Source organism: Patiria miniata, unplaced genomic scaffold (assembly GCF_015706575.1).
Source record: "Patiria miniata isolate m_02_andy unplaced genomic scaffold, ASM1570657v1 HiC_scaffold_7, whole genome shotgun sequence".
Lineage (NCBI taxonomy): Eukaryota > Metazoa > Echinodermata > Asteroidea > Valvatida > Asterinidae > Patiria > Patiria miniata.
Genome location: NW_024037074.1, coordinates 37,201,210 through 37,228,372, shown reverse-complemented (window position 1 = coordinate 37,228,372; position 27,163 = coordinate 37,201,210). Strand labels below are relative to the sequence as shown.

Here is a 27,163-nt window from a genome sequence, read left to right as displayed (position 1 = left end):
CACACCAACTTGTTGTGCATCTTGTATGGGACTACGCCAAATTATATCACCAAGAATAGAAATATACAAAGTAATAATACAAAAATAAGTCCCGATATTTGTTAAACGTAATCATTTCTTGAAAAAAGAATCAAGCGTAACTCTCCGATTATTGTGCCAAAACTTTCCAAAATGAAAAAAATCCACAGCCCTTGTCGATTGAGGGCGCAATTGTGTTGACTGGACTCAAAATCCAGAATACATAGGCCGCAGGTATGTGGGCGGGATTTTTCCCGGCGATCAGTGGATGGGGCGGGATCACAAAACACCGCTTATAAAGGTAGCAAAAATATAATTTGTTAATTATACACATATTCTTTTTCTTTTATGTTGTGTTTTATGTTATTCTGCAAGTGGAAAATTCCAATTTAAGTAACTTCTTTTCTGTAATTTACTCTTTAACCCTGCCGGCAAAACTACCTGCACACATGGCCATGGATCCTCTATACACAGAGATGTTATAGAGAATCCGTGATTACCATAATGTATCCGTGATTTCCATAACTCCACCCCTTTTGCTACCTTTAACCCATTGGTTCTGCCGAGTGTTTACAAACATGCATGGTTGACGTTTTGACGGCGCGATGGCGACTTCGTCGGTAAAACAACCCAAATTGAATGGGTTTGTTTTCACAGAAAAGTTGGGAAGTGGATCATATGCGACGGTGTACAAAGCTTATAGAAAGGTTGGTTTCCTTATCATAAATTTCAAGTGGGCATCAGGAATTTCAAAAATGTCATTTTCGAGGCTGTAAGTTAGGCCTTCAGCCAACCCCAACCATTGCCACTGCGCCGCGCCCAGCCCGATACGTTCGTCCGTTTATTTACACTCCGGGCCGGGCCAGCAGCTCAGCATCAGATGAGTCACAACGCTAAATTTATCCACATGCTCAGTGCATGGAGAGACTCCCATATCACTTGTCACCCTGTGTACAAACCCTATGAGACTGGTCTGAAAATTTCTAAGTGTTTTCTTAGTAAACACTTCAATATTTTCTATGCTAAATTTGACTTTTTAGGATATATAATTATTATCACTTTCTGATGGCTGATGATAGGTCACTAGAGAAAAGGGAAAACTTTTTGATAGCCAGATATTGGAATCTTTCCAGAGGAAAACTGCTAGCCTACAGGAAAACTGAAATTGCCAATCTTGATTGACTCAAATACTACCTTTCTGAAACGTTATACTTGATAAAACAAATCTTGTCAACTGTGGTTGTTTTCAATAAGATAATTTAAAGAGATTGCTAGATTGTTTTACTTCAAACAAACTACGGTAGTAGTCACTACTATCATTGGAGAATTTTCTTTGCCAAACAAATGATGTTGGAACCTCACTTTCTATTATAAACCATAGATTCTACCCGGCTGGATGAACACCTATATTCTATAAAATGATTAATTGTTAGGACTTTTATCATTGTGATCAAACGATGGGAAGAGAAAAAAGTTCCAAAACCATCAAATACTACCTTTTACCCTTGACTACACGCTGACACCTACATGTGATCAACACAAAACAAAATTGCCCCCCCCCCCCCGAAAAAAAAGACCCTACCTGCCGAACTTCCCTATTTTCAAATGCCAAGTAATCGGAAGCAGAAAGGATTTTGCCTTATGTATGTTTCATGCACAGGGTCAGCAGCGAGAGGTGGTAGCCATTAAGTGTGTACTGAAGAGCAGCCTGAGCAAGAACTCGGTGGAGAACCTACTGACGGAAATTGAGATCCTGAAACGCATCAGGCATGAGCACATTGTGGAGCTCAAAGATTTTCAGGTGGGTCATAGGTCAGAGCGCAGAGGGCAAATAACCAATCCCTAGTGATCCCTAATGGGGATCATGGTGTTCTTGGGCAGGACACTTTACTGTAATTGCCTGTCTCCATCAAGAAGTGTAAGTGGGTGACTGCGAGGGTGCAGAGCAGCCGGCGCACATCTTCTTGAGCTGCTGCAGAAAATTGGTCTAATGAGCTGATGGACAGGAGTAATATAAATGGAAAAGCTTTTGGAGATTGGAAACACAACCACTTAGTCACAGTAGTCAAAGCATTAGAGTTTTAGCCAAGTCTGAGTCCTTGGCAGTAAACGAAATTTCTTAATGACCTTGTTGTTGTCGATCACATCATAACTGATGCTTCGTGGATTGCAGGATGGAATGCCAATGGGATCTCTTTAGAGGAATGCTGCTTGCTTCGCTGAGTGACATGCCGGTTAAAGTCTTCACCTGATCCGACCATCTGAGCCTGGGTCGTCCTGGCTTTCGACTTCCCTCAACTCGACATCTTAAAGCTGCCACCCTAAACCGGACCAACTGGCGTACATTGACCTAGAAAGCGGCAACAAACCTTGAGGGGATCATTGTCTGAGCCTCACTGCTGCATGTGACCTTATATATGTGTAATGATTGGTGGTTGTCTCTCTGGAGCCGAGGAAGATGATGCGTTGTGCAGTTATCATCTGTGGGCATGCATATGGCTTCGGAGGCCGAAGTCTGATGCGCAGAGGTGATTGCAGATAGGGTACGTGACGCCACTTGTCAGGACAGGGGCAGACACTGTTCTGTGTCTCCGGTCACATGCAGCAGTGAGGCTCAGACAATGATCCCCTCAAGGTTCGTTGCCGCTTTCTAGGTCAATGTACGCCAGTTGGTCCGGTTTAGGGTGGCAGCTTTAAGATGTCGAGGACAGGTCTGCCAAGTGCAATGAGCAAACCCTAAACTCTAGGCGTACTTGGTACTCGATAAAAATGATCGTGGAGTTCTGTGATGCAAACATCAGAATATGATGTTTGCACTCCACAACAGTGAATCCATCAAAATAATACATATCTGCAGTAAATGGAGATCATGCTTGTATGTAAGTATTAGGTCTAAGAAGCAGATCTTTTCAAGCCATGATTCAAGCCTAGATTGAAAATAACATGTTTGAATGCATGAAAATAACATTGCCATCTTAATTCCATTTTAGTCTGGACTTTGTTAGCCCTTGTTGATTTATTTTAAAAAAAATATATTACAAAGTGCATGGACTTCATTTTGTTTTGTATGTTTTAAACAGTGGGATGACTCGTACATCTATCTGATCATGGAGTATTGCAGCGGAGGCGACATGTCTCATTTTATTCGCACCAAGCAGGCCTTGCCAGAGAGGACAGTCAGAGTATTTGTCAGACAAATCGGTGAGTTATTTGCTTAAGCCAGGGACAGACATAATATAGTAGTCAATCTCTGCATGAGCTGTGAAACAAATTTCTGGGAGTTCAGCAGTTACCCAGACACTGTTTGTCAGCATTGCAGAACAGTCAACCACGCGTCCTCATAAGCCATCACAAGTCAACCAGTCCAAAGTCAATTCACAAGCTATTCAAATAACCTTGACAAAGGCATTCCTGTGCAATATATGCATCCACTGTGATCAGATTTGTGAGTTGACTTGTGAGTAACTTGTGACCGGATTTGGTGGCATGGGTGGCTTGTTCGTAAAGGGCTCGCCTCTCACCAAGGTGACCACGGTTCGAATCCTGGCCGCGGATCACATGTGAGTAGAGTTGTGAGTTGGTTCTCTCCTGTGCCACGAGGTTTTTTTTCTCCGGGCCCTCCAGTTTTTCTCCCTCTGGAAAAATCAAACACTTCAATCTCAGGCTGTGCTCCGTGGTCATATGGGTTGATGTGGCCGGCAGCCATAGGCGCCTTTACGTGCCAGCGGCCCGACCACGTTGTAGCCGCGTCCTTCGCAATTCAGCATACCAGCTGCGAGTAAGGATGATTAGCCTCCCAAATTATTATTATTTGTAATGGACTCGGCTACAGCACTGCTTTCCAACAGTGTTGAAGTTAAGTCCAGTCACAAGTGGCTAGTCACAAGTCAATCACAAGTCTATTCATGAATCTGGTCACACGTAACGTGAACAGTATGATGAACGTGGAAGAAAGAATACCTTTGTCTGAGTTCATTTGAGCAGGTGAAGCTTGTGACTTGACTTGGGACTGGATGACTTATGATTGGCTTGCTGTTCACAAGCGCTAGACAAAACAAACCAGAGATGAACCCGAAGTGGTTGAGAAGGCACAGTTTTTGAAAACCTCTAAGTTCTGTATGTGTAATCATTCTGAGGTAATTAATAGGTTGTTTTTTCTCCCATTCATGTCCAGCGAGTGCCCTCCACCATTTGCAATCAGAGAATATCACCCATATGGATCTGAAGCCTCAGAACCTACTGCTGTCCAACTCGTACGATCCAGTACTCAAATTAGCAGGTAGGTCACTTGCAATGAAAAAAAAAAGGTCATCATGGTCATAGGGCTAAAAGGATGCTGTGTTAAGGATCACACTTGAATTTTCCGGTTTCCGGAAATCTAGGGTATTCATCTAAAAGGGTCACTGTCACTAAGGCAATTATTTCCCATGTGTGGATACAGTCGACACACCTTTATATCAAGGTCCTTGGGACTTTATGAATTACGATGTTATAACAGATACCGTGTATTAACAGCATTGAAAAACAAAGGGAAACAAAGAAAAAAAAAAGGCTTAATTGGGACCTAAAATTGTGCTCGTTATAAGCAGTATCTTGTATTAACAGTGCTCTTCTTATCAGGGTTCAACTGTATTTAAATGACTTAACCTCATGTTAAAGGTTATAAGGACAATGACACACTAGAGCAAGTTCAAGGGAGAACTGTAGGTATTCAACTCGTCTAGTCAATAATTGACGGCCAACCTATCTGGGCTACTTGAATCACTGGAACCCGAAGCCATACGTATTATAATTTGTACAGCAGGGAACGTTGACCAAGAAGTGACATGATGTCATTTTGGATTGCGTTGGACGAGAGATGCACACTGCTATAAGTGTACAGGTGTAAGTTTCATCTCAAATAAACTGCGGTCTTGCTCCTGGCTGTTCTCCGATGCAGACCCCATATCCAAGTTAGAGGTATTGAGGATGTGCTCGAGAACTTGACAAAAGACACCCGTTGATTCTCCCCTGCAGATTTTGGTTTTGCCTCTTACATGACGGAGGACGTGCTTGCAAACACTCTGAGAGGCTCACCCCTGTACATGGCTCCGGAAATCATCCTCGAGCGTAAATACGCTGCCAAAGTGGACCTGTGGTCAGTGGGGGTCATCATGTTTGGTGAGTCAGCTTTTTATTGGAAATGTAATTTTTATTGGTTTAAATAACTGTTCTTTCAGTAGGCCTATACAACACTCATGAGGCGTCCAAAGATCTAACTAGGGAGCTAGTACTTAGCCTATGGGGGGCTGGGAAGAGGGGGGGGGGGGGAACCATCATTGCACCTGTTCAAAGAGCCATGACTCGATTCAATTCAATTCAATTCAGTTTGATTAAATTCAATTTAACTCTAGACATTTTGTACCCAGTGACAAGTCGGCCTTTTATTGGAAATGTAATTTTATATTGGTGTAACAGTTACCCTTCTTTCTGTTTAACATAGCTGTGTGGAATTAAGTTATCTTACAAGAGGGGCTTGTACTTAGCCTATTTGAGGGTGTTCAACGAGACATGACTGGATACCATGTGACACTAGGTAGCACTGTTCATCATAAATGGGAGGGCCAAAGAGGAGGGGCTAGAGGGAGAGGCATTGAACATTCTGCTTAAAGAGGGAGGCGACTTCGTCCCCCCCCCCCCACACCCACCTCCCATCCCCCTACCCCTTCATTCCCCCTCCATTCCACTGATATGTCACAATTTTATATCATTATTTAAAGTTGTGGCCAGTATATTTGTTTTAAATTGTTCGTATGCCGTACATCTACCGTACAAAGAGAGGCATCATTTGCTCATTCATTAGTTTCAAGGTTTTTTTTATTACCTTGGCATTTTGCCTCAAAGAATGGAGCATGCGATTAGCTGACCTGGGCTGACCCAGGGTAGCCTGGGTGAGCTAATCAAACAGTTAGCCCATGGGGGCTCACCCCGGCCAGCCGCTGCAGACCCCATTCCTGGAGCAGGATCCGTGATGGAATTACGTCACATGCAGTCGTCATTCTTCCTAAAAGTCGGACAAATATGGTATACTTGTAAATAATGGGACATTCAAGGATCTTCATTATGACAAACATGGGGAAAAAATGAGGGTTGGCGAGGATGCATTTTTTATTTCCCCTTTTTATTTTTAATACTTGTGATGTTTTTTCCGCAAAGTCTGTAAAGACTTGAATCCTTCATTAAGGGCTTACAGACTTTGGATACAGTTGTCTGTAACTGGAATTACCATCAATTTATTACGAAGGTTCGGTCCGAACCATCATGAGAAAAAAAAGTGAGGTTTTTTTTTTAAATAGTGTTCCTAATTGACCAAATTAAGTTTAGTTTGCTAGCGGTTAATTATCCGTGGATGATTTATATTTCTGGAGTGACAAACTGGGATCATACCACAGGAGGGGGATTTCAAAATCTATCAATGAGCATTTGGGAAGGAGGGGCTTTCAATGCTTTGCGTCACGAAAAAAGAAGATTTATTTCACAGTTTTCTCAAAAAGTACATCTACTGAGCTGAAATGATGACAGTTTTTTTTTAAATAATCTGCTTCAGATTTATTGTATTATCATTCTCTGAATCGGCAAAACCATACTTTTTTTTTCTTTTCTATTTTTTGGTTTGTTTGTTTGGGGGAATATGGTGTCCGTTACTTTCTGGACAGTAGTTTTCTTGTAACTTTGAAATTTGTCAATTCTAAAAAATCTCAATTTATATTTTTAAGCAGATTGTCGCCAAGGAATTAGTTTTAGAATTTGATTGAATTATTTTTGGGGGTCATTTGCTCGTCATGAACCATTCATATTCGTTCCTACGCTGCCGGCGATTGCAATCGTCGCATGCACGACTTGTGACTGTACAAGTTTCAGCTGTATAAAATGGGCGGGACTTATTAGCATAAATTTTAATATGCATACAGACATGGCGTCACGATATTGGCCTAAAGTGGATATGACTGAGGCGGATAAATTCAATTTCTGAACCAGATTTTGAGGTTGGAATTGTTTTAACATCATTTTTGTGTTAAAATAGTAATCTCATTACCGGATACAGTGTAGTTTTAAGTATGGTTAATTTGCATAGGTGACATTAATGAACCGTAGAATTAAACGAAGCTGTGCTCAGAGAGAGGTACCGTTTTATATCTTCAAACGTCACATTGAGTTGTGTTTGCTATTTAAAGTAAGAATCAATTTTTGTGGTACCTGCATTCGTAGTTCGGAGCAGGTTATAAACGATATAATGGATAGATTTCATTTAATGACTCTAGGACCGTATTTGTGGCATGATATAGTACACGGAAAGTTTTGTGGGATTTCATATCACATGGATTTTTACTCTAATAATGCGGGATGTATACCTTCAAAAAGCAATTAGTGGTTTTGAAACTAGTCATCATGTCCCTACAGAGGCTTTTAGGAATATAATTAATAAGATCGTCATTATTATTTCGTCATATATAGATGTACACGTAGCGAAACTATTGCGTTGGCCCCGCCCCCTTGGTTCAATCGTTCCTGTACAGCTTTGAAAATTGGGCAATGTGTACATATGCATAGTACACAGTTTTACAATTTTGGCCTGGAGCATTATGATTATGAGGTAAAACTCAACTTCTGAACCCGATCAACATTAAGACATCATAATCGTGTCAAATGTTCATTCCGTTCCAATGTGTGGTAGTTTTGGGTAACATTAGCGACCCAGTTAAAGAAATCAAGCTGTGCTTGTTTTGAGGCAAATTTCATAAATTTTTACTTCATGCGTTGTGTTGCGAGTGCTAGTGATTCGCGTTATCGCTCATTCTTTGATGAAATTTGTGTGATTCCTGCTTGGGTAGTTGCTACTAGTTCGTGCCGGGTTGCATTTAAATGTTGAAAGTAAGGCGTACATGTAATGTTTGTCTGGAACATGCGTTTTGCCTTTTCATAATGTTCTCATTGCGAATGCTACAGATGTGTGCATTAACTGACATAAAACATGAAAAGACATCAAAAAACAAACAAACAAACAAACAAACAAACAAACAAACACCCCAACACCCCACAAAACAAAACAAAACAAAAACAAGCTGAGACACACAAAAACACAAAAACCACATACCCCCTCCCATTGCAACATGCAGGGTAACTCGACATACAAACGACAACTTGAAAGACAAACCGACACGAAAATACCCAAACAATATAAGCAAACATGAAATTGATTGGGGACAAAAACATTCAAACACTTATGGAATAAAAACATGGAATAAAAGCAAGAGAATAACTTAAAACCAATCAGTTAAAAGTTAAAAGATTGAGGTTGTGTTTGTGGCTGATTTGAAGTTCACACATTGCCGAACAATGCACATCAGTATAATGCTTATTTAGAAATTTTATTTGTATTATAACCCACAAATCCACCTATTTCTGAAAATTACTGCTAATGTTATATATTACCAGCTACCAAGGTGGTTTTAATAAGAAAAAGTGTGGTTTTAGCATGGTTATCATATTTGTTCTTTTGGCGCACTTGCTACTGGAATCGTGTGCCCCCGGCCCCCTGGGGGCCCTATCGTTACGTTCCCATCCAGTTCAGCTTTGTAAAGTGGGCGGGGCACTTAGCATTATTGTAATATTCCCCCGGCACATGGTCATACGATATTGGCCTAATATGATTATGGAGGTTAAAATATCAACTCCCGAAGGATCGCCATTTTGGATACATTTTGTGGGGTTTTTTTATGGGTAACTACTTGTGCTAGGATCGTACGTCACACGAAATAGGAATACATGTACTGAATTTATTTGCCCGGCGGCACCCACATTCATTGTAAAGTGGGCGGGCGCTATTTATCATAAATTTTAATATGCATAGCCAGACGGTGTTGTCCCAAAGGTCTCCAAACGTCATAAGGATAATTATGTTGGTAACCTGCTTGCGAAGTTCATTGCAGGTAGTCAACACATTTTACTCTCTAGATCGTTCCCGTACAGCTTTGAAAAATGGGCGGGCCCCAATTTGCATACATTAATACATATGCATCAGCTCATAGTCGTACAATATTGGCCTAAAACCATTATGATTATGAAGGTAATACTCAACTTCTGAACCCGATCAAAAGTAAAACATCATAATCGTGTCAAATATTAATTTGTTTTCTCTACATATTGTAGTTTTACGCTTGATTAAGTCATTTGGGTAACATTAGCGACCCAGTTAAAAAAAACCAAGCTGTGCTTGTTTCGAGGCAAATTTAATAAATATTACTTCATGCGTTTTATCTAGTCACCCATCTCAAACTCTCGTTGGCGACGCACGTCGCACGTGAGTGATTCTCGTGAATCGCTCGTTCTTTGAAATTTTTGTGAGACCTGTTGCGTAGTTCGTGGCGGGTTGCATTTGATTGTAGAATGTTAGGCATACATCGCAATGCTCGTCTGGAAAAGTGTATCTCTTTTACGCGAGATTGTTTCCTATAAAAGAAGATGAAGTATTTGAACATTTAAGACAGCTACATGTACATGCAAACACAAAGAAGCAAATTAAATATGCTACCAAACGATCAGACAAAGTTGTAAAACATTACAGGAACAGCTGTTGAAGCATCATACTGATTCACAACTGAACAACGTCTGAGAAGAGAAAACGCGTCACACTATATCAGACAATGAAGTTTTATTAAGGTGTTATATATAACCAATCATGAATGTTTCACATTCCTGCAACGGTAGAATACTTTCATTCGGTGACAGATAAAATGTTGCATTCCACTCGGCTTCGCCTCGTGGAATGGAACATTTCATCTGTCACCGAATGAAATAACTCGTACAATTGCACTCATAAACATTCATTATTTGAGTACTATAGCTTCGGATTTCATATGACATGGATTTTCACCTAATGCGGGATGTACATTGTGTACCTTCCATCATCATGTTCTACGGAGGCTTACGAATAATAATAGGATCGTCATGAGCAGTATAGTATAACTGTAAGTAGCGTAAATATTGCGTTGGCGCCGCCCCCCCCCCCCCCTGTCGTTCAGCTTTGAAAATGGGCGGGCTCTAATTTGCATAAATTCTAATACATTTGCTCAGCACATAGTCGTACAGTATCGGCCTGAAGCCATTGTGATAATGAAAGTAAAACTCAAATTCTGAACCCGATTACCATTAAGACATAATAATCGTGTCAAATATTAATTTGTTTCTCTGTGTATTGTAGTTTTACGCTTGATTATATCATTTGGGATAACATTAGCGACCCAGTAAAAGAAATCAAGCTGTGCTTTTGGGGGGACAAATTCTATGTTGATCGTATTTCCCGCCAGTTTAGGTAACTCTTCGCGTAATCTCTCGTTGCGCTTGAGAGTGATTCTCGTGAATCGCTCGTTTTACAAAATTTTTGTGAGACCTGCTCGCGTATTTCGTGGCGGGTTGCATTTAATTGTTCAAAGTTATGCTAGATAGGTTTACACATTACCGGTCAAGTTTAAGTCGATTCGCCGCTTATGGCCATTCTTGAGTGCCTCAAGAGTTTGTTAATTCGGTAGAAGATCGGGAAGCGCGCCGATATTTTTGGACATGTTCAAAAAACATCTCAGGGGTGTTGTGGGACCCAATTTCAATTCTTGGTTTATTTTTGTTGCATTCATAAATAATTCTGAATATTCTCACAACATTCTGGATATTCTTATTTATACAAGTTAGAACAATATCTAATATCTAATCTAACTTTTCTTAAGACTTACTGGAGTGTGTGGGGGGATTATATATTTGTTCCAAGCAAAAATGAGAAATAAATAATCTAGTTCTTGAAACATCTAGAAAGACAGGCAAGTCAAAATATTGATTGATCCTACATCTTAATTCACGCAAAGCCGTGTCCGTTGAAAACGCGATGGTTCAGTTCAAACCATCGCATGGAAACGTTGATAATTCCTGTTTTCTCGAGGAAGAAAAACCAGCATTCTAGTCTAGACGCAATAAAGATTTTACAGACTCGGGATGCATGATCCCCAAATTGGCGCGTTCCAGACGAAGCGTCCATCGTTTACGCCCAGAGGTAGGTTTAGCTTGCTCACTTGTAGGCGTGTCGTTTAGTCTCATACGTAACGCGTATGCGCAGCAACTTTGTGCGGGACCTACTTAGCATAAATTGAATATGTAAATCGCGTGGTGAAATGTTTCAACTCCGTGTAAATAAAGTGGAAAATCTTTTTTGGGCAGCCATTGTGTGATGAAATGTCATAGCTTAAACGGTTATTGCTTAGAAAATATCTGTTCGCAATCTTATTTCTTGTCGTTCTTTAACTGCGGTACAATTAACAGGTTCATATTGATGGATCATGTTGTTTGAAACTGTGATAATAACGGTAGGAGAACCGGCTGTATTCAACGTTTGTGGTTACTTAATTAATATCGATCGTTCAAAAATAGAAAAATTTTTGGATAGCCGGTTGACGAAATTCGTTGCGGGCTTGTTAAACTCAACTGAAATGGTAGACATGAACATGTTGTTAATTATAGCCGCTTGTGATAGTTGGTAAACGAGCATCTGAACAACAAACTTGAAACCGGTTTTATATGACAAGTCTTTGTAACCCGTGCACATTTCCATAAAATTCTGAAAGTTACTGCAAATGTTGTCTATTACCGGCTACCAAGGTGATTTAATAGAACAAGTTATGGTTTTGAGCATTATTTGTTCTTTCGCGAATCGGTGCCCTTAAGCTGGAAGTTGCACCCCCACCCCGCGCCCGCGGCCCTATCGTTTCCAGTTCAGCTTTGTGGGCGGGGCCACTTAGCAATTATTGTAATATTTCTCCAGCACATGGTAAAACGATATTGGCCTAATTATGATTATGGAGTTTAAAATGTCTTCCGAAGGATCAGGATTAATTCTGTGTTTTGGTGGCGTTCTACTTGTGCTTATGAAATACAAATGTACATGTATTGAATTGGCTCCACGGCGCCCACATTCATTGTAAAGTGGGCGGGCCTTATTCATGATAAATTTGAATATGTATACGGCATGGCCAGACGTTGTCGTCCCAAATGTCCCCAAACTTCATTAGGATATGGAGGTAAAACTCAACTTCTGTGCACCCGATAAAGATTAAGTCATCATAGTTTCGTACCAAATTAGTCCAGTGTCTCTATGTATTTCATTATTTTGCAAGATCTAGTTGTTTATGTGACATTAGTGACTAATTTAAATAAAGTAAGCTGTGATTGTGTAGAGGCCCTATTAAAATATGTTCTTTTCCGAGAACGGTAAGCCAATAGTGTAATCGCGATTTTAAAACTTAAACATTTGAATATTTATGATATACGAAGGTCGTTTGATCTCGAACTACCGGGAGAGGATGGGTACCGATGTACCGTATGGAATTGTCCATCTGTGTGAATGAAAACTTAATCTTATTTCGATAGTCGGTATTTCTACAAGCATGCTGACTGTAATTAACAGGACATTATTCTCCGTGCATTTTTGTGGGAAGCATCATCTTAAGCTAGGTGCTTAGCAGCTAGAGTGTTGTAGCTTTTGCTCATTGGCTTCATTTCCAAAAACAAAGAAAGCATCTGCTCATTCTGGGGATTTCATGAGGCCAGCCTCAGTTGACCGCACCGCAACGAAACTAGCCTTGGTCAAGTTGTTGGTTGATAGTCCTTCATACAGAATACACACCCCACCCGTTAGTGTTGTATGCATTGCAAAAACAAAACGACGGTGCTTTGCACATTTGAATATTCTAATTGCTGATCAGTAGTTGAATGTCATTTCAAAATAGGATCTAATGTAAAAGTAATATTATGGAATGCCTTGTACGTTGCCTATTAAAATGTTAGAATTTTCACCCACATGCTACAAAGTGATTATTAGAATGAAAACAACCTGAAGAGAGGTTTCTATTGCTTTTTAAATGAATTGCTTTGCACATGATTTGTTTTAATTTTGTGAATGACCAAATTCACGTTTTCAAGACCATACTCATTGACAGATCGACATAATCTGTAAATCCATTTTTGAAAGTCCTTCAAAAGTACAAGTATATTGTTTTCAGTGATAAACTACCCGTGTGGAAAGAGGGTGGGGCTTAAATTTGCATAATAATATATTCATATTATGTAGTGTCCATCAACTTCAAGGCCAAATTAACAAGAAAAACTTGAAATATTTTACTATATTAATATTTTGCTTATTTTTCTATGAATTTTTTTTGTTGTTTTTCCTTATGGACAAAACAAAAGTGAATGCCAGTGCAAACATTGTGGAAAACATTGCTAATGTTATTTGTAGTTTAAGCGCTCTGATTTTGAACATGACCAACTTCACAGTATCCGAAAAAGACGAAATAATTATTTGCTCATCGGCAGAGGTCCACTAAGACCATTAAATTGAATTTTTGAAAGCCGTGCTGTAAGTGCATACCACTGCATGTTTTGTATGTGTTTGTGGCATTGGCTAGCAATACAAACGAACAGTAGAGCATGGTGGATGGAACGTGTCTGTTCATAAGTCTGCGAATGCAAACTGCATGTACATTCAAAGTTTAGTAATTGTCCATATCCGTACAATGAAAAGTTAATTTCATTTTGATATTCACTTTTCCTAGAAGCATGCTGACTGTATTAACAGGACAATGTATTAACAGGATAATTATCAGTGGTGTAGTCGAGTCATCAACGTCGAGTCCGAGTCTCGAGTCACAAGCCTCGAGTCCGAGTCTGGAGTCACAAGCCTCGAGTCGAAGCCAATGTGACTCGAGTCAAATCTGAGTCATGAAAAATGTGACTCAAGTCCAACTCGAGTCCAAGTCCTGGACTCGAATTCTACAACATTGCTAAGTTAGGCCAAAAAAAAAAAGTCTCCGGTTTCTGGTATGCGCGCGCGTCGCCGTAGCCATGCGCGTCGGCAAAATGAAAAAGTTTTTTTTTCAATGAAAGATGATGTCTCAAAACCGCCAAACTCACTGGTTTAACTGGAATTCTGCTGCTGCACAATTTTAACGTGTTTGTAGATTGAATTATGGTCGAGAATAAGCTTTATGTGGCCTCTCTGGACTCCCATATATTTGCACTAAGTTTAGTCGGGCACCATTTGCAGTCATCAGCCGACATTTGAAGCAAAAAAATCAGATAAAAAAAAAAGAAGCTGCGTCGCCGCACCACTTTTTGGGCAAGCTCCATACCAGAAACCAGAGACTTTTTTTTTTTGGCCTTATGCTCAGTTGTTTGCTGGAAGCAACATCTTAAGCAGGGTGCATGGCAGTTATGTTTTGAGCGAGTTTTTCTCATTAATTTGGTTGGTATATTTCAGGGTAATTATAAATGTTCCTATACCTTTAAGAGAAATGACACGACTTTTACGATATCCATTTGATGCTTCAATTAGGGTTTCAGTCCCTACCTGATTCCCTAGGTATTCTCCAATATAGTCTTCTGGACGTTTCCTCCCACTTCTAAAACTGTCATTTTATTGCCTTCTCTCTACAGGTTTTGTCAGGCCTGCGAACTGCAAAGTGCCCTTGGGCGCTTTTGAGGAATCTTTGGTTTCATTACCAGAAATAAATAACAAGTCATTGTTGATTGTTGAGTGCTTATATAGGGTATTTACCCGCGCGTAGCCACCATAACAAACATTCATTAAATACCGAAAATTCTAGTGCTGGAGCAACCGTACTAAAGGATTACAGATTAAGTGGGTTCGTAACAATGGTAAATAACTTTTGTGATTTGTTCAGCTTGGAAATACTATGCTGCAAATTGACCATGGTTCTACAGAGCAGCACTTCACATTCTCCCTAACTAATGTTTTTTGACAAGGAATAAATTGGACCTATTTTTATTCAACAGAGTGTCTCTTCGGCCACGCCCCTTTCGCCTCCAAAACTTTCACCGAATTAGCAGAAAAGATCAGAAGTTCAAAACCCATAGAGGTACGTAAATGTACAATATTTCAATGTGTACAGCATGCATATAGGCATGACAGGTTTTTTTTGTCATTGCGAGCATGGGAGGGGTTGGCAGATTTTAACTGTTTCTTCTCTTGTCTTGTCTCTTTGATATGTGGATCATGGTTAGGCTGGGCTTGGGTTTTTAAAGGTAGTCCATCATTTGTAATTTGTGCATTTTGTTCGTTTGAAGCAACAAAAGTACTCAAAATCTAAAGAAGGGTGCTGAACAACTAAGTTGATGCAGTTTCAGCTCAGCTTTAGCTGTATATTTCGAGAAAAACAACATTCTAGGATCTCGATTTCAAATCAAAAGTTGCTGAATCATGTTTTGAACAATAATTACACCAGTTACTTTTTGGATAGCTGCAAATGATGGACTCTTTAAGGTTAAGATAAGCTTCCCCTCCCTCTACAAACAATTTTTTTATGATAAGGTTGGGTTTTTTTTTGGGGGGGGTGTTTTTAAATAATGGTAAGCTAATTTCTTGCCTTACTTTTTCCTCCAAAATAGATGGTTTTTGAGGAGATGGTAGGGTTGATGAATGTAGGCTTATTGTGACTCAGGATTCTCACAGTCGCAGTAAAATCCTGGAAATTTTTCGAATTTCAAACTGTCCCGGAAAAGTCATTTAATTTTGTTGTTTTCACAAAGAGTCATGGAAAGTTGGTATTCCAAAAAATATTCATGGAAAAGTCATAGAATCCTGCACAACCCGTGCAGGATGATACATAGGTTTGGCTGTGGCAGTTTTCCAGTTTTTTGCACTACTTCCATGCATGTACATGTATGCTCAATACTTTTCACATGTCCAGTGCACCACTATGATGCTTTTGTGATTAACCTGTCTTGTGTCAAGCTATAATCCTGGCCAAAATAGGTTGAGACACTTCCTGAGCCTGCCATGGTCACCCACTCCCCGCTCCCCCAGTCAATGTTGTTCTCTCCAGCTGATGGAGCACACACCGCGCAATCTCTCCAGCTGATGGAGCACACACCGCGCAATGAGAGACAACATTGAGTGGGGGCCAGGGGGTTGGGGGCCCAGCGAGATTTGGCCAGGATTGTAGAAGGCTGAAAGGAAGTGGTGTACCTTGCCTGACTGGCTAGGGTATTGTGAATGGGCTGTTATTATGCCAAAGAAGAGTAGGAATTGGTCATTGGTCATCAAATGCCCTTATTTGGTCTTGGGAAAAGTCGTGGAATTTTATTTTAAGATTTCTGTGGGACATGTACCAAGCTAGCACAAAGGAAGGTAGAAGGGAGTCAGCCCAGACTTTATTGCGTTCACAAAAGAACTTTTCAACAAGGTCCAAACTCACCAGGAAAGAACCACAAGTACAGGTACTATACAGGGTGAGTCAAAAAAAGCGAAACCCAAATGTTGGGACTATTGTTTTAGTGAAGTTCTGCATGAAGCACTTTTTAAATCTATGATATGAAAGCCCAGTTCATAAGCTTTCCCTTTATACAAGAATCATTCAAATCACTCATGTACTTTTAAAGTTACGGAATTTTAAACACCGTTTTAAAGTTCTGTCCATGGATCACCAAAAAAGGTATGCTTTCTTTCAGCAAAATGAACACAATTCACACACATCCCCATGTGATCTGTTTTCGTTTTGCTGAAAGAACACTTACCTTCGTGTGATCCGTGGACAGAACTTTAAACAGTGGTTGTGTTTAAAATTCCATAACTTTAAAAGTACATTAGCGATTTGAATGATTCTTGTACTTAAAAGAAAGCTTATAAATTATAAGTGCTACATGCAGAACTTCACTAAAACAATAGTCCCGACATTTGGGTTTCATTTTTTTTTGACTCGCCCTGTATAAGATGATGTTATGTGATCACTCAGGAGCAGCAATGCATTGCCAGCTCCAGATATTGGGAGGGGGGGCACACGGTGTCAGCTAGGGGGCACATCCCAAGAAAAAACTTAATTGTACATGTAATTAATTTTAAGCTATGGGGGGGGGGGGGGGCGGGAGGGAGGCAGTTGCTCACTAGGGCCCACGCGCCGGCCCACCCAGGCTCTGGTGACAGGCCTATTCAGGAGACTTCCTACTGTAGAATGCACACGTGCACTGGTTTGTCTGCTGAAATTTTGATCCTGATTTGTCTGTTTCAGATTCCAGACGCCATTCCGATCTCAGATAGGTGCCGGGACCTTCTCCTCAAACTTCTCCAGAGAGACCCGGGGGACAGGATAGACTTTCCTGAGTTCTTTGAGCATCCGTTTATCGATCTGCAGCACTTTCCCTGTGCAGAGTCACTTGAGAAAGCAGTAAGTTATTCTGGCGTTAACTGACCTGGAATCTTCTTACTTTTGGATCTCTGACCAGTGATGTCACAATCGTCCAGTCACTAGCTGCTCAAACAGACTATATTATTAGGCATTTTGCTGTTTGTTACCTGTATAATGGTTTTAATAAGGGAATAAATGTGTGCTTCAGCGGTTTTGAACACTATGTTTAAGACCGGTTGGAGTCTTGGTTCTGATAATTATCCGAGCCAAAGGCGAGGGTAATAATCAGCGTCCAGACTCCAACTGGTCTTTAAACATAGTGTTAAATAAATCCTCCAAATCCATTTATTTCTGAAAATTGCAGCAAAAGCAAATGTTGTATATGGGGGAAGACAAATTTTTCCTTTCAAAGTTTTTTAGTTGTGCTGAAAGAAATATTTTATTGAATTGAATTGAACTGTGATGTTCTTACCTATTCCTATACTTTATATTATTTTCTTTGCCTGTCAGAAATCACTGGTAGTCCAAGCAGTTGAGAAGGATACGTCAGGCGATACCAAAGCAGCCATTCAGCTCTACTGTGAATCCCTTCAGTACTTCTTGCCAGCAATTCAATGTAAGTTGAATTAATTTAATCACGGGATCGGCAGATCTTTGGGGAAGTCAAACTGCAGAAACAATGATAATAGTGTGTGTCGCTTATATAGCACTTTCCACCAAAGCTAGATCTCAAAATGCTTCACAGTTATTGCCCCTGTTCATCAGGTCATGAGACCACTTTTCTGTAGCCGAGATCAGCGCAATCTGGTCTCTACCTTCACAGTTACCCAATTATACTCCTGGATGGAGAGAGGCAATTGTCTTGCCCAAAGACACAAGCACCATGCTCCCCGTCAGGGTTCCAACCCATGTACCATGGAGTATGGGTCGAAGACCGTAACCACTGGACCACAGCACTCCTAAACATAATAACCAGATCCCATTGAATTGAGCAATGACGCAACACCGGTAGGTCTTCTTGACTTCAGGTGTGGGGAAAATTGGTAAATGACGGAGGTAATTGTTTGACTGATATTCTTTTGTCCATTCTTTTGTTCAATAGTTGAGAGGGACGCACAGAAGAAAGATGTACTCAGATCCAGGGTATGTTAAATTTATCAACGTAAAAGTTGCTGTCCAGTCCCTTTCCTTCCCTTCCAATCCCGTCTGGCCTGTCCTGTCCCTTGCTCCTTCCTGCAGCATTTTCCATGCCTATACAAGGTGAGTAAAAAAACACATCCCAAATGGCAAGACCAATTTTTGAATGAAGTTTTGCCTATAGCACTTTCAAAGTCTAGCCTAAGAAAGCCCACCAATGAGCTTTCTTTTAGTGCAAGAATCATTCAAATCACTCATGTACTTTTCAAAATACGGCATTTCAAACACAAACACCGTTAAGTTCTGTCCAAGGATCACAAAACAGGTACATGTTCTTTTAGCAAAATGAAGACAATTCATATGCATCCTTATGAGAATTGTTTTCGTTTTGCTGAAAGAACACTTACTTTTTTGTGATCTGTGGACAGAACTTTAAAACAGTGTTTGTGTTCAAAATTTCATAACATGAAAAGTACATGAGTGATCTTAATGATTCTTGTACTAAAAGAAAGCTTAATGACTGGGCTTTCATATCCTAGATTTTGAAAGTGCTACAGGCAAAACTTCATTCAAAAATTGGTCCTGCCATTTGGGACGTGTTTTCGTTTACACACCCTGTATGCCTGTGTCTGCACAACTGTCCTTGACCATGCCCATGCCATGCCTGTGAAGGTGCTGGTACCAGTGCCTGCACCTGAACCCTTTCACTTGCCCATGCTCTGTTCGTTCCCATGACCATATGCCCATTCCTGTGCCCTTTCCCACACCCATTGCCATCCTATCCTTAATATTTTCGAAACAATATCAAATAACGTTTTTTTGGTGCATTTATTTTCTCAATTTCCCTAGGTGCAAGAGTACATGGTTCGAGCCGAGGATCTGAAGCAAATGATGAAACCAAAGTCCCAACCCGTCGTTCAAATTCCTGATTCTTCATCTCAAGATGAGAAACAACTACCAGATGTGTTCCTTCTAGGTAATACTCCCACTGCTTATTGGCACTCCTTCGTCACTATTTCTTTTGGTCACAAGGCCTGTCTCTTTCTAATGGAAATACAAAGATTAAATTTATTCAGTTCACTTCCAAATTCCTGAAAAGTCACAGTGTTTGCTGAATTCCACATTTGTTATTGACTGATTGATCAATTTGGTTTATTGCTTTTTATAAAACTTGCCGTTTCTAACAAACTAATTAACAATAATGGAACAAATATGTGCTTAGCCGGTCTTAAACAAGTATGTTCAAACCGGCTTGGGGCCTGGACATGGATAATGAAGGCCATTATTGGCAATCGGGCCCCAAGCCCCATTTATAAATACCTTTCTGTCAAATCAAGTACGAAATTATAAATTTCCGACAATATCTTCAACAATGTTACATGTTTTTTTGAAATACCCCTCTAGCTATATTTATGGTATGTGCCTCTCGCGAGCAGTAATAAAACAATCTCCTTATTATATATGCAGCATTGTGCATCTCACATCAAAATATTGAGATGCAGATTGTAGTTATCACTCAATATGGTGTTTTAATAGGCCACATTTATGCAAGCTGCATACGTATCCTGCGCCCACACCATTTCTAATGGTCCCTAATATTGAAAAAATCGATCATCAATACTTATACTTAACTTAAAAAACGTTTTCTTTCCTGATTTGCTTATTCATTATTTTACATATTGTACCGGGTCTCACTCTTAAAGCTATAGTCCATCATTTGCAGCCATCCGAAAAGTAACTGGCATAATTATTGTTGAAAAACAAAATTGGTTGAAAGATAGTAAGGGAACTAAACTCCCTGTGAAATTATTCTTTCTGGGAAGCTGTCATTTTGAAGTAATCAACGAAAGAAGGCATTTCCAACGGTGATTCTTAAGAAGCACCATAGGAAAATTTAAATTAGTAGTTCGTTTTGTTATTCAGCGCAGCGCGCACAAGTATTGGAACGACGCACAGGCGCGCGCGGTTGTTATAATTCGTCGGATCAGTGCGCGACGTCGCGTATAGCTGCAATTCAAAACAATTCAAAACATGATTCAGTAACTTTGGATTTGAAATTGAGATCTTAGAATGCTGTTTTTCTCGGAATGTACAGCTGAAGCTTAGCTGAAACTTCATCAGGTAGTTGCTCATTATCCTTCATCAGATTTTGAACTCTTTTGTTGCTTCAAACGAACAAAATGCTCAAATTACAAATGATGGACTGTAGCTTTAAACCTATTGTCCTGTCTTAGTCCGTGTGTAGTTGTTTAAGTTTTGTCCTGTCCCAGGGAAAGGTACAAAAGCAGTGCTTTACCTTTTTCCTTTATGTTGACATCATTTAATATTTACACTTAATTGCATACTGTCTGTGAAGAATGTTTTGTTTATACATATTTATTTCTGTATGAATTGTCACTGAAGATGTCAATGTGAAAATAAAATGCCGAATTGATTTGATTTGAATATATCCGTGCTGTGTACACGCTTAGCAGATAGCGAGGTTGCGTATGACGTTTCAAGACCACACAAATTGATGACCTGTCCAGCGCGCTAACTGTATCCAATCATTTGTGAAACCTCTCTAATAACCTGAGGAGGAGGATGCAATATTTAAATTCTGTCTAGTTTTCTTCTCGAATAGTTATGGTAATAATGTAGGGTGCTGTGGTCCAATGGTTACGGTGTTTGATTTGTGTGCCGTGGTACATGGGTTCGAATCCTCACCGTGGGAATATGGTTCTTGCGCTCTTGAGCAAGGCACTTTACCATTATTACTTCTTCCTTCGGATGGGATGTAAAGCCGTAGGTCCCGTGTGTTGTGTAACGCACGTTAAAGAACCCAGTAACACTTATCGCTAAGAGAAGGGGTTTGCCCTGGTGTTTCTGGCAGTGGCTGCAATATGCGCCATAGCACCTTGTCAACCCTTAAAGGTGCTACATAGTGGGTGTCATATTTTTCATATACTTTATTTACCTTTCTTTAATAATAGACATAATCTCCAGCGCCTTGAGTACCTAATTGTTGGTAGATACGTGCGCTATATAAGGCTCCGTTATTATTATTAATAATATTCTTCTGTATTTCCCATTGATAGATAAATTGGCCAATGGGCACCGAAACTTGCAGATAGCTTTAGAGGTAGCGCATGAAGCTGAGTTACAGGTGAGTAGAGGATTAAAATGGTGAAACAGGCTGTACAGAACAACGCCACCATGGGTGGGATGGGTTGCTTAGTGCATAAAGCACTCGCCTCTCACCGCTGTGGCCCAGGTTTGATTCCTGGCTCGGGTCATACATGTATGTGAGAAGAGTTGCTTGTTGATTCTCTCCTGTGCCGCCAGGATTTTTCTCTGAGTTCTCCAGTTTTCCTCCCTCCGCCAAAAAATTACACTTTCCATCTGGCTGTGCTTCATGGTCAGAGACATGGCAACTGCCTAAAGCACCTTTATATGCCTTCAGCTTGACCACTCTGTAGCTGTGTTCTTTTCATTTCAGCGTCTGCTGCGAGTAAGGACGATTGGCCCCGAAGTTAATAATGATAAATTGCTATCATTTTGTGAAATAGAACAGAATGCAAACCCATTCAATTCTTCAGGACCAATTGTAATTAACTTTTTCAAAGTTCTTCAATATTCAAAATAATCTTCCCTGAACAATGGCGGCGCTCTAGGTACAGAGAAACAATGTTTAAGAAGAGTCATTTTAAGTAAGATTTGAAACTGTGCATGGTGGTAATAATGAACTCGTGAAAGTTTGCGGTAACACCATGTAGAAATATCCTTTGGGAAGATGTGTGGTTCTGAAAAGAACCGGTTGATTGTGAAACTCTTACAACCACCCGGTTCTTTTCAGAACCACACATCTTCCCAAGATAGATTTCCACATGGTGTTACCGCAAACCTACACTAGTTCAAGAGTCCAATTAGCGGAGAGTCTATTTGATAACAGTCAGATCGGAGCAATCCGTTGAGATAGACTTATACTAATCGGTCCTGATTTTAGGTTTTGGGATGGCCAAGAATTGCAAGAGGGTTTTGTGTGTCAAACTTAGAATCACAGTTGTAGTCAAAGCCTCATCACAAGTCCATCTCAAATCAGCCACAAGTCAATCACAAGTCAATCTCAAGTCAGCCACAAGTCAATCACAAGTCAATCACAAGTCAATTACAAGTCAATCACAAGTCCGTTACAAGTCATCCAGTCTCAAGTCGAGTAAACAGCTATTTATATGAACTGTGACAAAGGCATTCCTTCGTCATTGTTTTATCTCATGCTGTTGTAATCATCTTTTCAATTTGGGCGATTCAATGCAGTGCGCCACCAAGAGTTTGCCATGGAGAGTCCATTTTTCAAGTTTACGGTCGACAAAACGCGGTCCATTTGAATGAGTGTCAGTAGACAACTTGAGCTAATTTTGTTATAGATTGGGGCATAGCGTACTGCCGGCTCATAAAAAAACACCATATTGATTAAAAGGGGAAAAAAAGGGCAAACAGATCCTCGAATCATACGCTTACGAAACTACTAAACGGAAAAACGAACACTTTCAAATGTCCCGCGCTGCAAATTTGTCGACCATCTCCCACAATGCACTGAGAAACTTGAACTCTCCGCGGCAAACTCTTGGTGGTGCACTGCAATGTGAATCGCCCGAATTGGTTTGTGACAAGATTTGAGTCAAGTTGACTGATGATAGACCATACTACAACCCTGCACAGATCAGCCTCATCAATCTCAGTTCCAGGTGGAACTCTTTTTATTCTACAGTGGGATCATTATCCTAAGTATCTTAATTATCTTAACTAATCTAACAAGCACAAATGCAGTTCCCCCAAAGTTCTCATCTTCAAATAACAACTAATTTGAAAAAATTCCCACTTTGCCCTGAAATCTTTTCATCTGTTGACGATCACATACTAACCCTCAGGCATCTTTTTGTTATGAGCCCAGCTACAGTACTAGTCTATGTAATAGACCCTGGCCCTGGCAAAGCCGACCATGGTCTATTATACATAAACAGATTCGGCAATTAATTATGCAACTAGACTGCGTATGACCTCGAGAAACGGACCAATCAGCAGGCGCCTTTGGTCAGTTGCAATTTCAGTCCTGATTTCGGAATGAAATGACATCACAAATTCTTATCAGATGTTATACAGAAGACTTGGCTCCGTGGATAACGGCTGATACTCAGACTACAGCAGTGCCACTCAATCACTACCATTTTTGAAAATTTACAACACCCAAATCAACACAGAATTTGTTGTTATCTGCATTGGTTTTGTACAGGATGCCAAAGAGAATTATGAGGCAGCCTTCAGAATCTACCAAGATTCCTTGGAGCAACTCATCCCCATCCTCCAGCATGAGCCGAACGGAAGGAGGAGGGAGACACTCCATAACGAGGTGCAGAGATATATGGCCAGGGCTGAGGTAGTCAAACAGTTCCTTGATGTGAGTATGGGTCTGTGAGTAGTATTTTGTCCAAGACAAGATTTGGTTCTTTGTTCCCTAAAGGCAGTCATTCTCGATCTCTTGCAAGAGCGGCCAATTGCAAGCTGCCATGTCGGTAGAGGGCCCTATCAATAAGATCCAGTTTTGGGGACTCCGACCAAATCTTAGGAAACCTCACGCAAGACATCAACCTCGTTCCTCATGGGTATGATCTTGCTGCGCCATGGTGGTTCTCATCATCATGCCTTGCATGATCTCAACCCCTGGAATTGTGTAATTTAATGTCCCAGTACTTGGGAGATTTAAGTTAGGACTTCAGTCGATGTGTTTAATGTCTGGCGCAGTGCTTTCAGTTTTGGATAATTTTTTTGTAGAATCAATCCTTTCAAAGATGAAATTTCGAAGTCACATTAAAGACCAAGGATTTATATTCAATGTACATACCTCTGTCTTGTCGTCCGTTTCGACACAAGATACTGATTCCTTTGCTTTTACATTTTGTGTTTCTGATATCAAAACACTGCATCCTATAACTGTCATGTTACACAAATGCTCATTCTGATCTAAATACTGCGCGTTTGCTCGATGAGCATAAGCATGACATGGCGGTTATTGGACGCAGGGTTTTGATAGAAATTAGCATTATTTGTACATATGGCGCCCTCTATCAACAGTTTCATGTTCAGGATCCACTCTGCATGCTTCTTATGAACAGCAGAGGTGCATGTGATTAGTAGAGTCATTGTTGGTTTGCATGGTTAAACAATATTGCCTTAATGTGGATGTACATTGACAGTAAAAGCTGCCTTAACGAGCTCTGTTACACTGAACATTTGGCCATAATTAACATTCCCTTTAGATTTGGCACCAAAATTGTAATTAAAATAAAACAGAGCACTGCATGGCAGCCAATATCTCAAAACAAATAACCACTAACAATCTTTTGTGGTCCTAGTTGTACGTGAAAAAGATACTTATTGCAGCATTCATCTTTTTTAGTGTGTACAAATGAGTCTTTGTTAACAAACCCTTATTTTTGTCACCTGCGGGAATTGCCTAATGCCTAGCCCGCAGGAACGGGGGGTGCCGTGGGTGCTGCAGCATCCCCAACTTTTTGGATGGGGGTGCTAGAGTATACTGCTGAAGCACCCCAACCCCCTGACAAAAAAGTGTTCCAGCACACCCTGGGGGAAACACCCCCCCCCCCCCCCCCCCCGCCACCCGGACAAGCGGGCTTGCTGAATGCATACAGACTTTCTACTGTAAAAAATTCAACAACATTTTGTGTTATGCAACTGAAGCAATTCTTCCAATTTGACGTGTTGCAAACTTACTCACAATAGAATGAAACAGACAGAGAAGGATGAGGTGACAATTGTGTCTGCATTTTTTAATATCAACAGGTCAGAAGAATACCACTTAAACAGGACTCAATCAACGAAGTCCTTAGACCCGACAGAAACAAAAATGGTAAGTTCCTGTCATCTTCATGATATCATTGAATGAATAAAATATCTGTTGCACATTGTTCTGATATTTATCTGTGAAAAAAAACTAGTGATGCATCATTAGGCATGGAACTAAATGTTTGCAAACCCGACCCGAAACCAACTTCGGGTCGGGTTGGGTCGGTTTTACCATCATTACCCCTCAGCCGAGAGGCTCGAGGGGTATTGTCATCGCCTACGGCGTCCGGCCGTCCGTATGTCCGTTCTGACCATACCCCCCTTGTGGGGTGATGTTCCTTTCAGGACACATCACCCCACTATTTTCACAATAGAAAAACATCACCCCAGAAGGGAATCTTTAGAAAAAGGGATAATGGGAACACAATGCTATCACCCCACAATTCCGTCTGGCTAGACCGTCCGTCCGTCCGTCCGTCCGGGCAGCTTAGTTTCCGGATGATAACTTGAGTTAGAAATGTTGTTTGGGATTGTAACTTCGGTAGGGGGTTGCCCTTGGGAGTTGGGATTGGTTTTGGGGTCAAAAGGTCAAAGGTCAAGGTCATCGTGGTGAGTTAAAGGTAAATTTAATGGTAAATGCAATGGGTCTTCATCAACCCTGACCCTCCAAGATCCTCAAAAATCCAAGAAACTCTGGCGGATATTTAGGATTAATTAAGGAGGGAAGATTCCAGCCACTATTACTTTTAAGACATGGAACTTGATGCCCTTTTGATAATTTTTGATAAAAAGGGTAGCCTTGAGTTTTGACAGAGTAGTGGATTTTGGTGAACATCAGGAAGGTTCCGAGCAGAAATGCCTTGATGTAAGAATTATACTTTAGCAATTTTGTGAAAGATAGCTTTCAGTTTGAAAGTCAAATTCCTAGCTTAGATAACGGGATGTTATCAGCATAATATTGACGGAGGCAGAGTATTTACAGAGGCTTAACTGCACAGTGCCCACTCTGTGCCTTTTTTTTCTGTAAACCTGCGCCTGCTTTATCAGTTTCCCATAGGAATAGTAAGTCAACAGTTTCTGTGCATTTTACAAATCTTGCCTCAAGATTTCTTGATTAGCATCACTACTACAGGACATTTTTAGGCTGAATCATGCTTGCTTTTGATGGAAAGTTTGCATCAGGGAGATGTAAAGTTTAATATTAGGTTTGTCCACTCAGCTACATAATTTTATGGACAAATACGTCTCTTTCAAATGACGTCACTTCTACAGATTGCCACATGCATCGGCATTTTGGGCGTCAAATTTTCGTGACGCATATTGCCAGTGCCGTATTTCGAAAAAATTTCGAGCAACACGTGCACGAATTTAGAACATTTTCCACACTGCGCGCACACGCATCTGATGGCATTGAACACGCAGTTAAAATTTTCCTACGAAGATGGCATCCTATGAGAGAGATAGACCAATGTATTAGGCCAGACCACTGATCTCTATATAAAGACTGGATAGCGGATATGCATACAACATTCACACAGTAGACTTTGCATATTGACCAATTCGCCCCCGGTCTCACGAAGATGGCCGCGTATAATACGAACGTTCTACGCGTAAATACGCGCGCGTTGTATCAACAGTTGACGCGCATTTTGGTCACGTGCACATATTATGATGTTCTAAAAAGGACACATTTCCGTAGTGATTATTATTTCAAAAACGCCGAAAAAGTGATTTGCGGCATTATAAAAGTAACCACGACGTTAGAAAAATTGTAGTAAACCTTGGTCATTTGGTCAGTGGTGGTGGCCAAAATATAAGTCAAGTGAACCGCGACGTTACAAAAGAAATCATGCTGTCTATAAAGACGGCAACTTGTCCTTTGTAGATCACCAGCCGGTCTCACCAATATGGCGTCAAATTCATTCATTGTGCGGCTCTTTATT

The 27,163-nt window shown here is 40.5% G+C and overlaps 1 protein-coding gene across 1 annotated transcript; it reads left to right on the top strand.

Moving 5' to 3' along the window:
* Positions 1–574: 574 nt before the first annotated feature.
* LOC119745151 (serine/threonine-protein kinase ULK3-like) lies at positions 575–25,307 on the top strand. Its single transcript, XM_038221375.1, has 13 exons — positions 575–725; positions 1,679–1,819; positions 3,099–3,219; positions 4,193–4,297; positions 5,035–5,178; positions 14,893–14,975; positions 17,124–17,279; positions 17,751–17,856; positions 18,343–18,383; positions 19,227–19,353; positions 21,455–21,522; positions 23,650–23,814; positions 25,218–25,307. Exons 1-13 carry the CDS (start codon positions 624–626, stop codon positions 25,305–25,307), a joined length of 1,449 nt encoding a protein of 482 aa, XP_038077303.1. The 5' UTR covers positions 575–623.
* The last annotated feature ends 1,856 nt before the right edge of the window (positions 25,308–27,163 follow it).

What these genes read in the sequence shown, in the direction of transcription:
- LOC119745151 (XM_038221375.1), top strand. Translation starts at nt 624, where the DNA reads ATGGCGACTTCGTCGGTAAAACAACCCAAATTGAATGGGTTTGTTTTC. An exon ending in AGTGGGGGTCATCATGTTTG is followed by an intron (nt 5,179 to 14,892) that starts GTGAGTCAGCTT and finishes TTTATTCAACAG; the next exon opens with AGTGTCTCTTCGGCCACGCC. An exon ending in CAGAGTCACTTGAGAAAGCA is followed by an intron (nt 17,280 to 17,750) that starts GTAAGTTATTCT and finishes TTTGCCTGTCAG; the next exon opens with AAATCACTGGTAGTCCAAGC.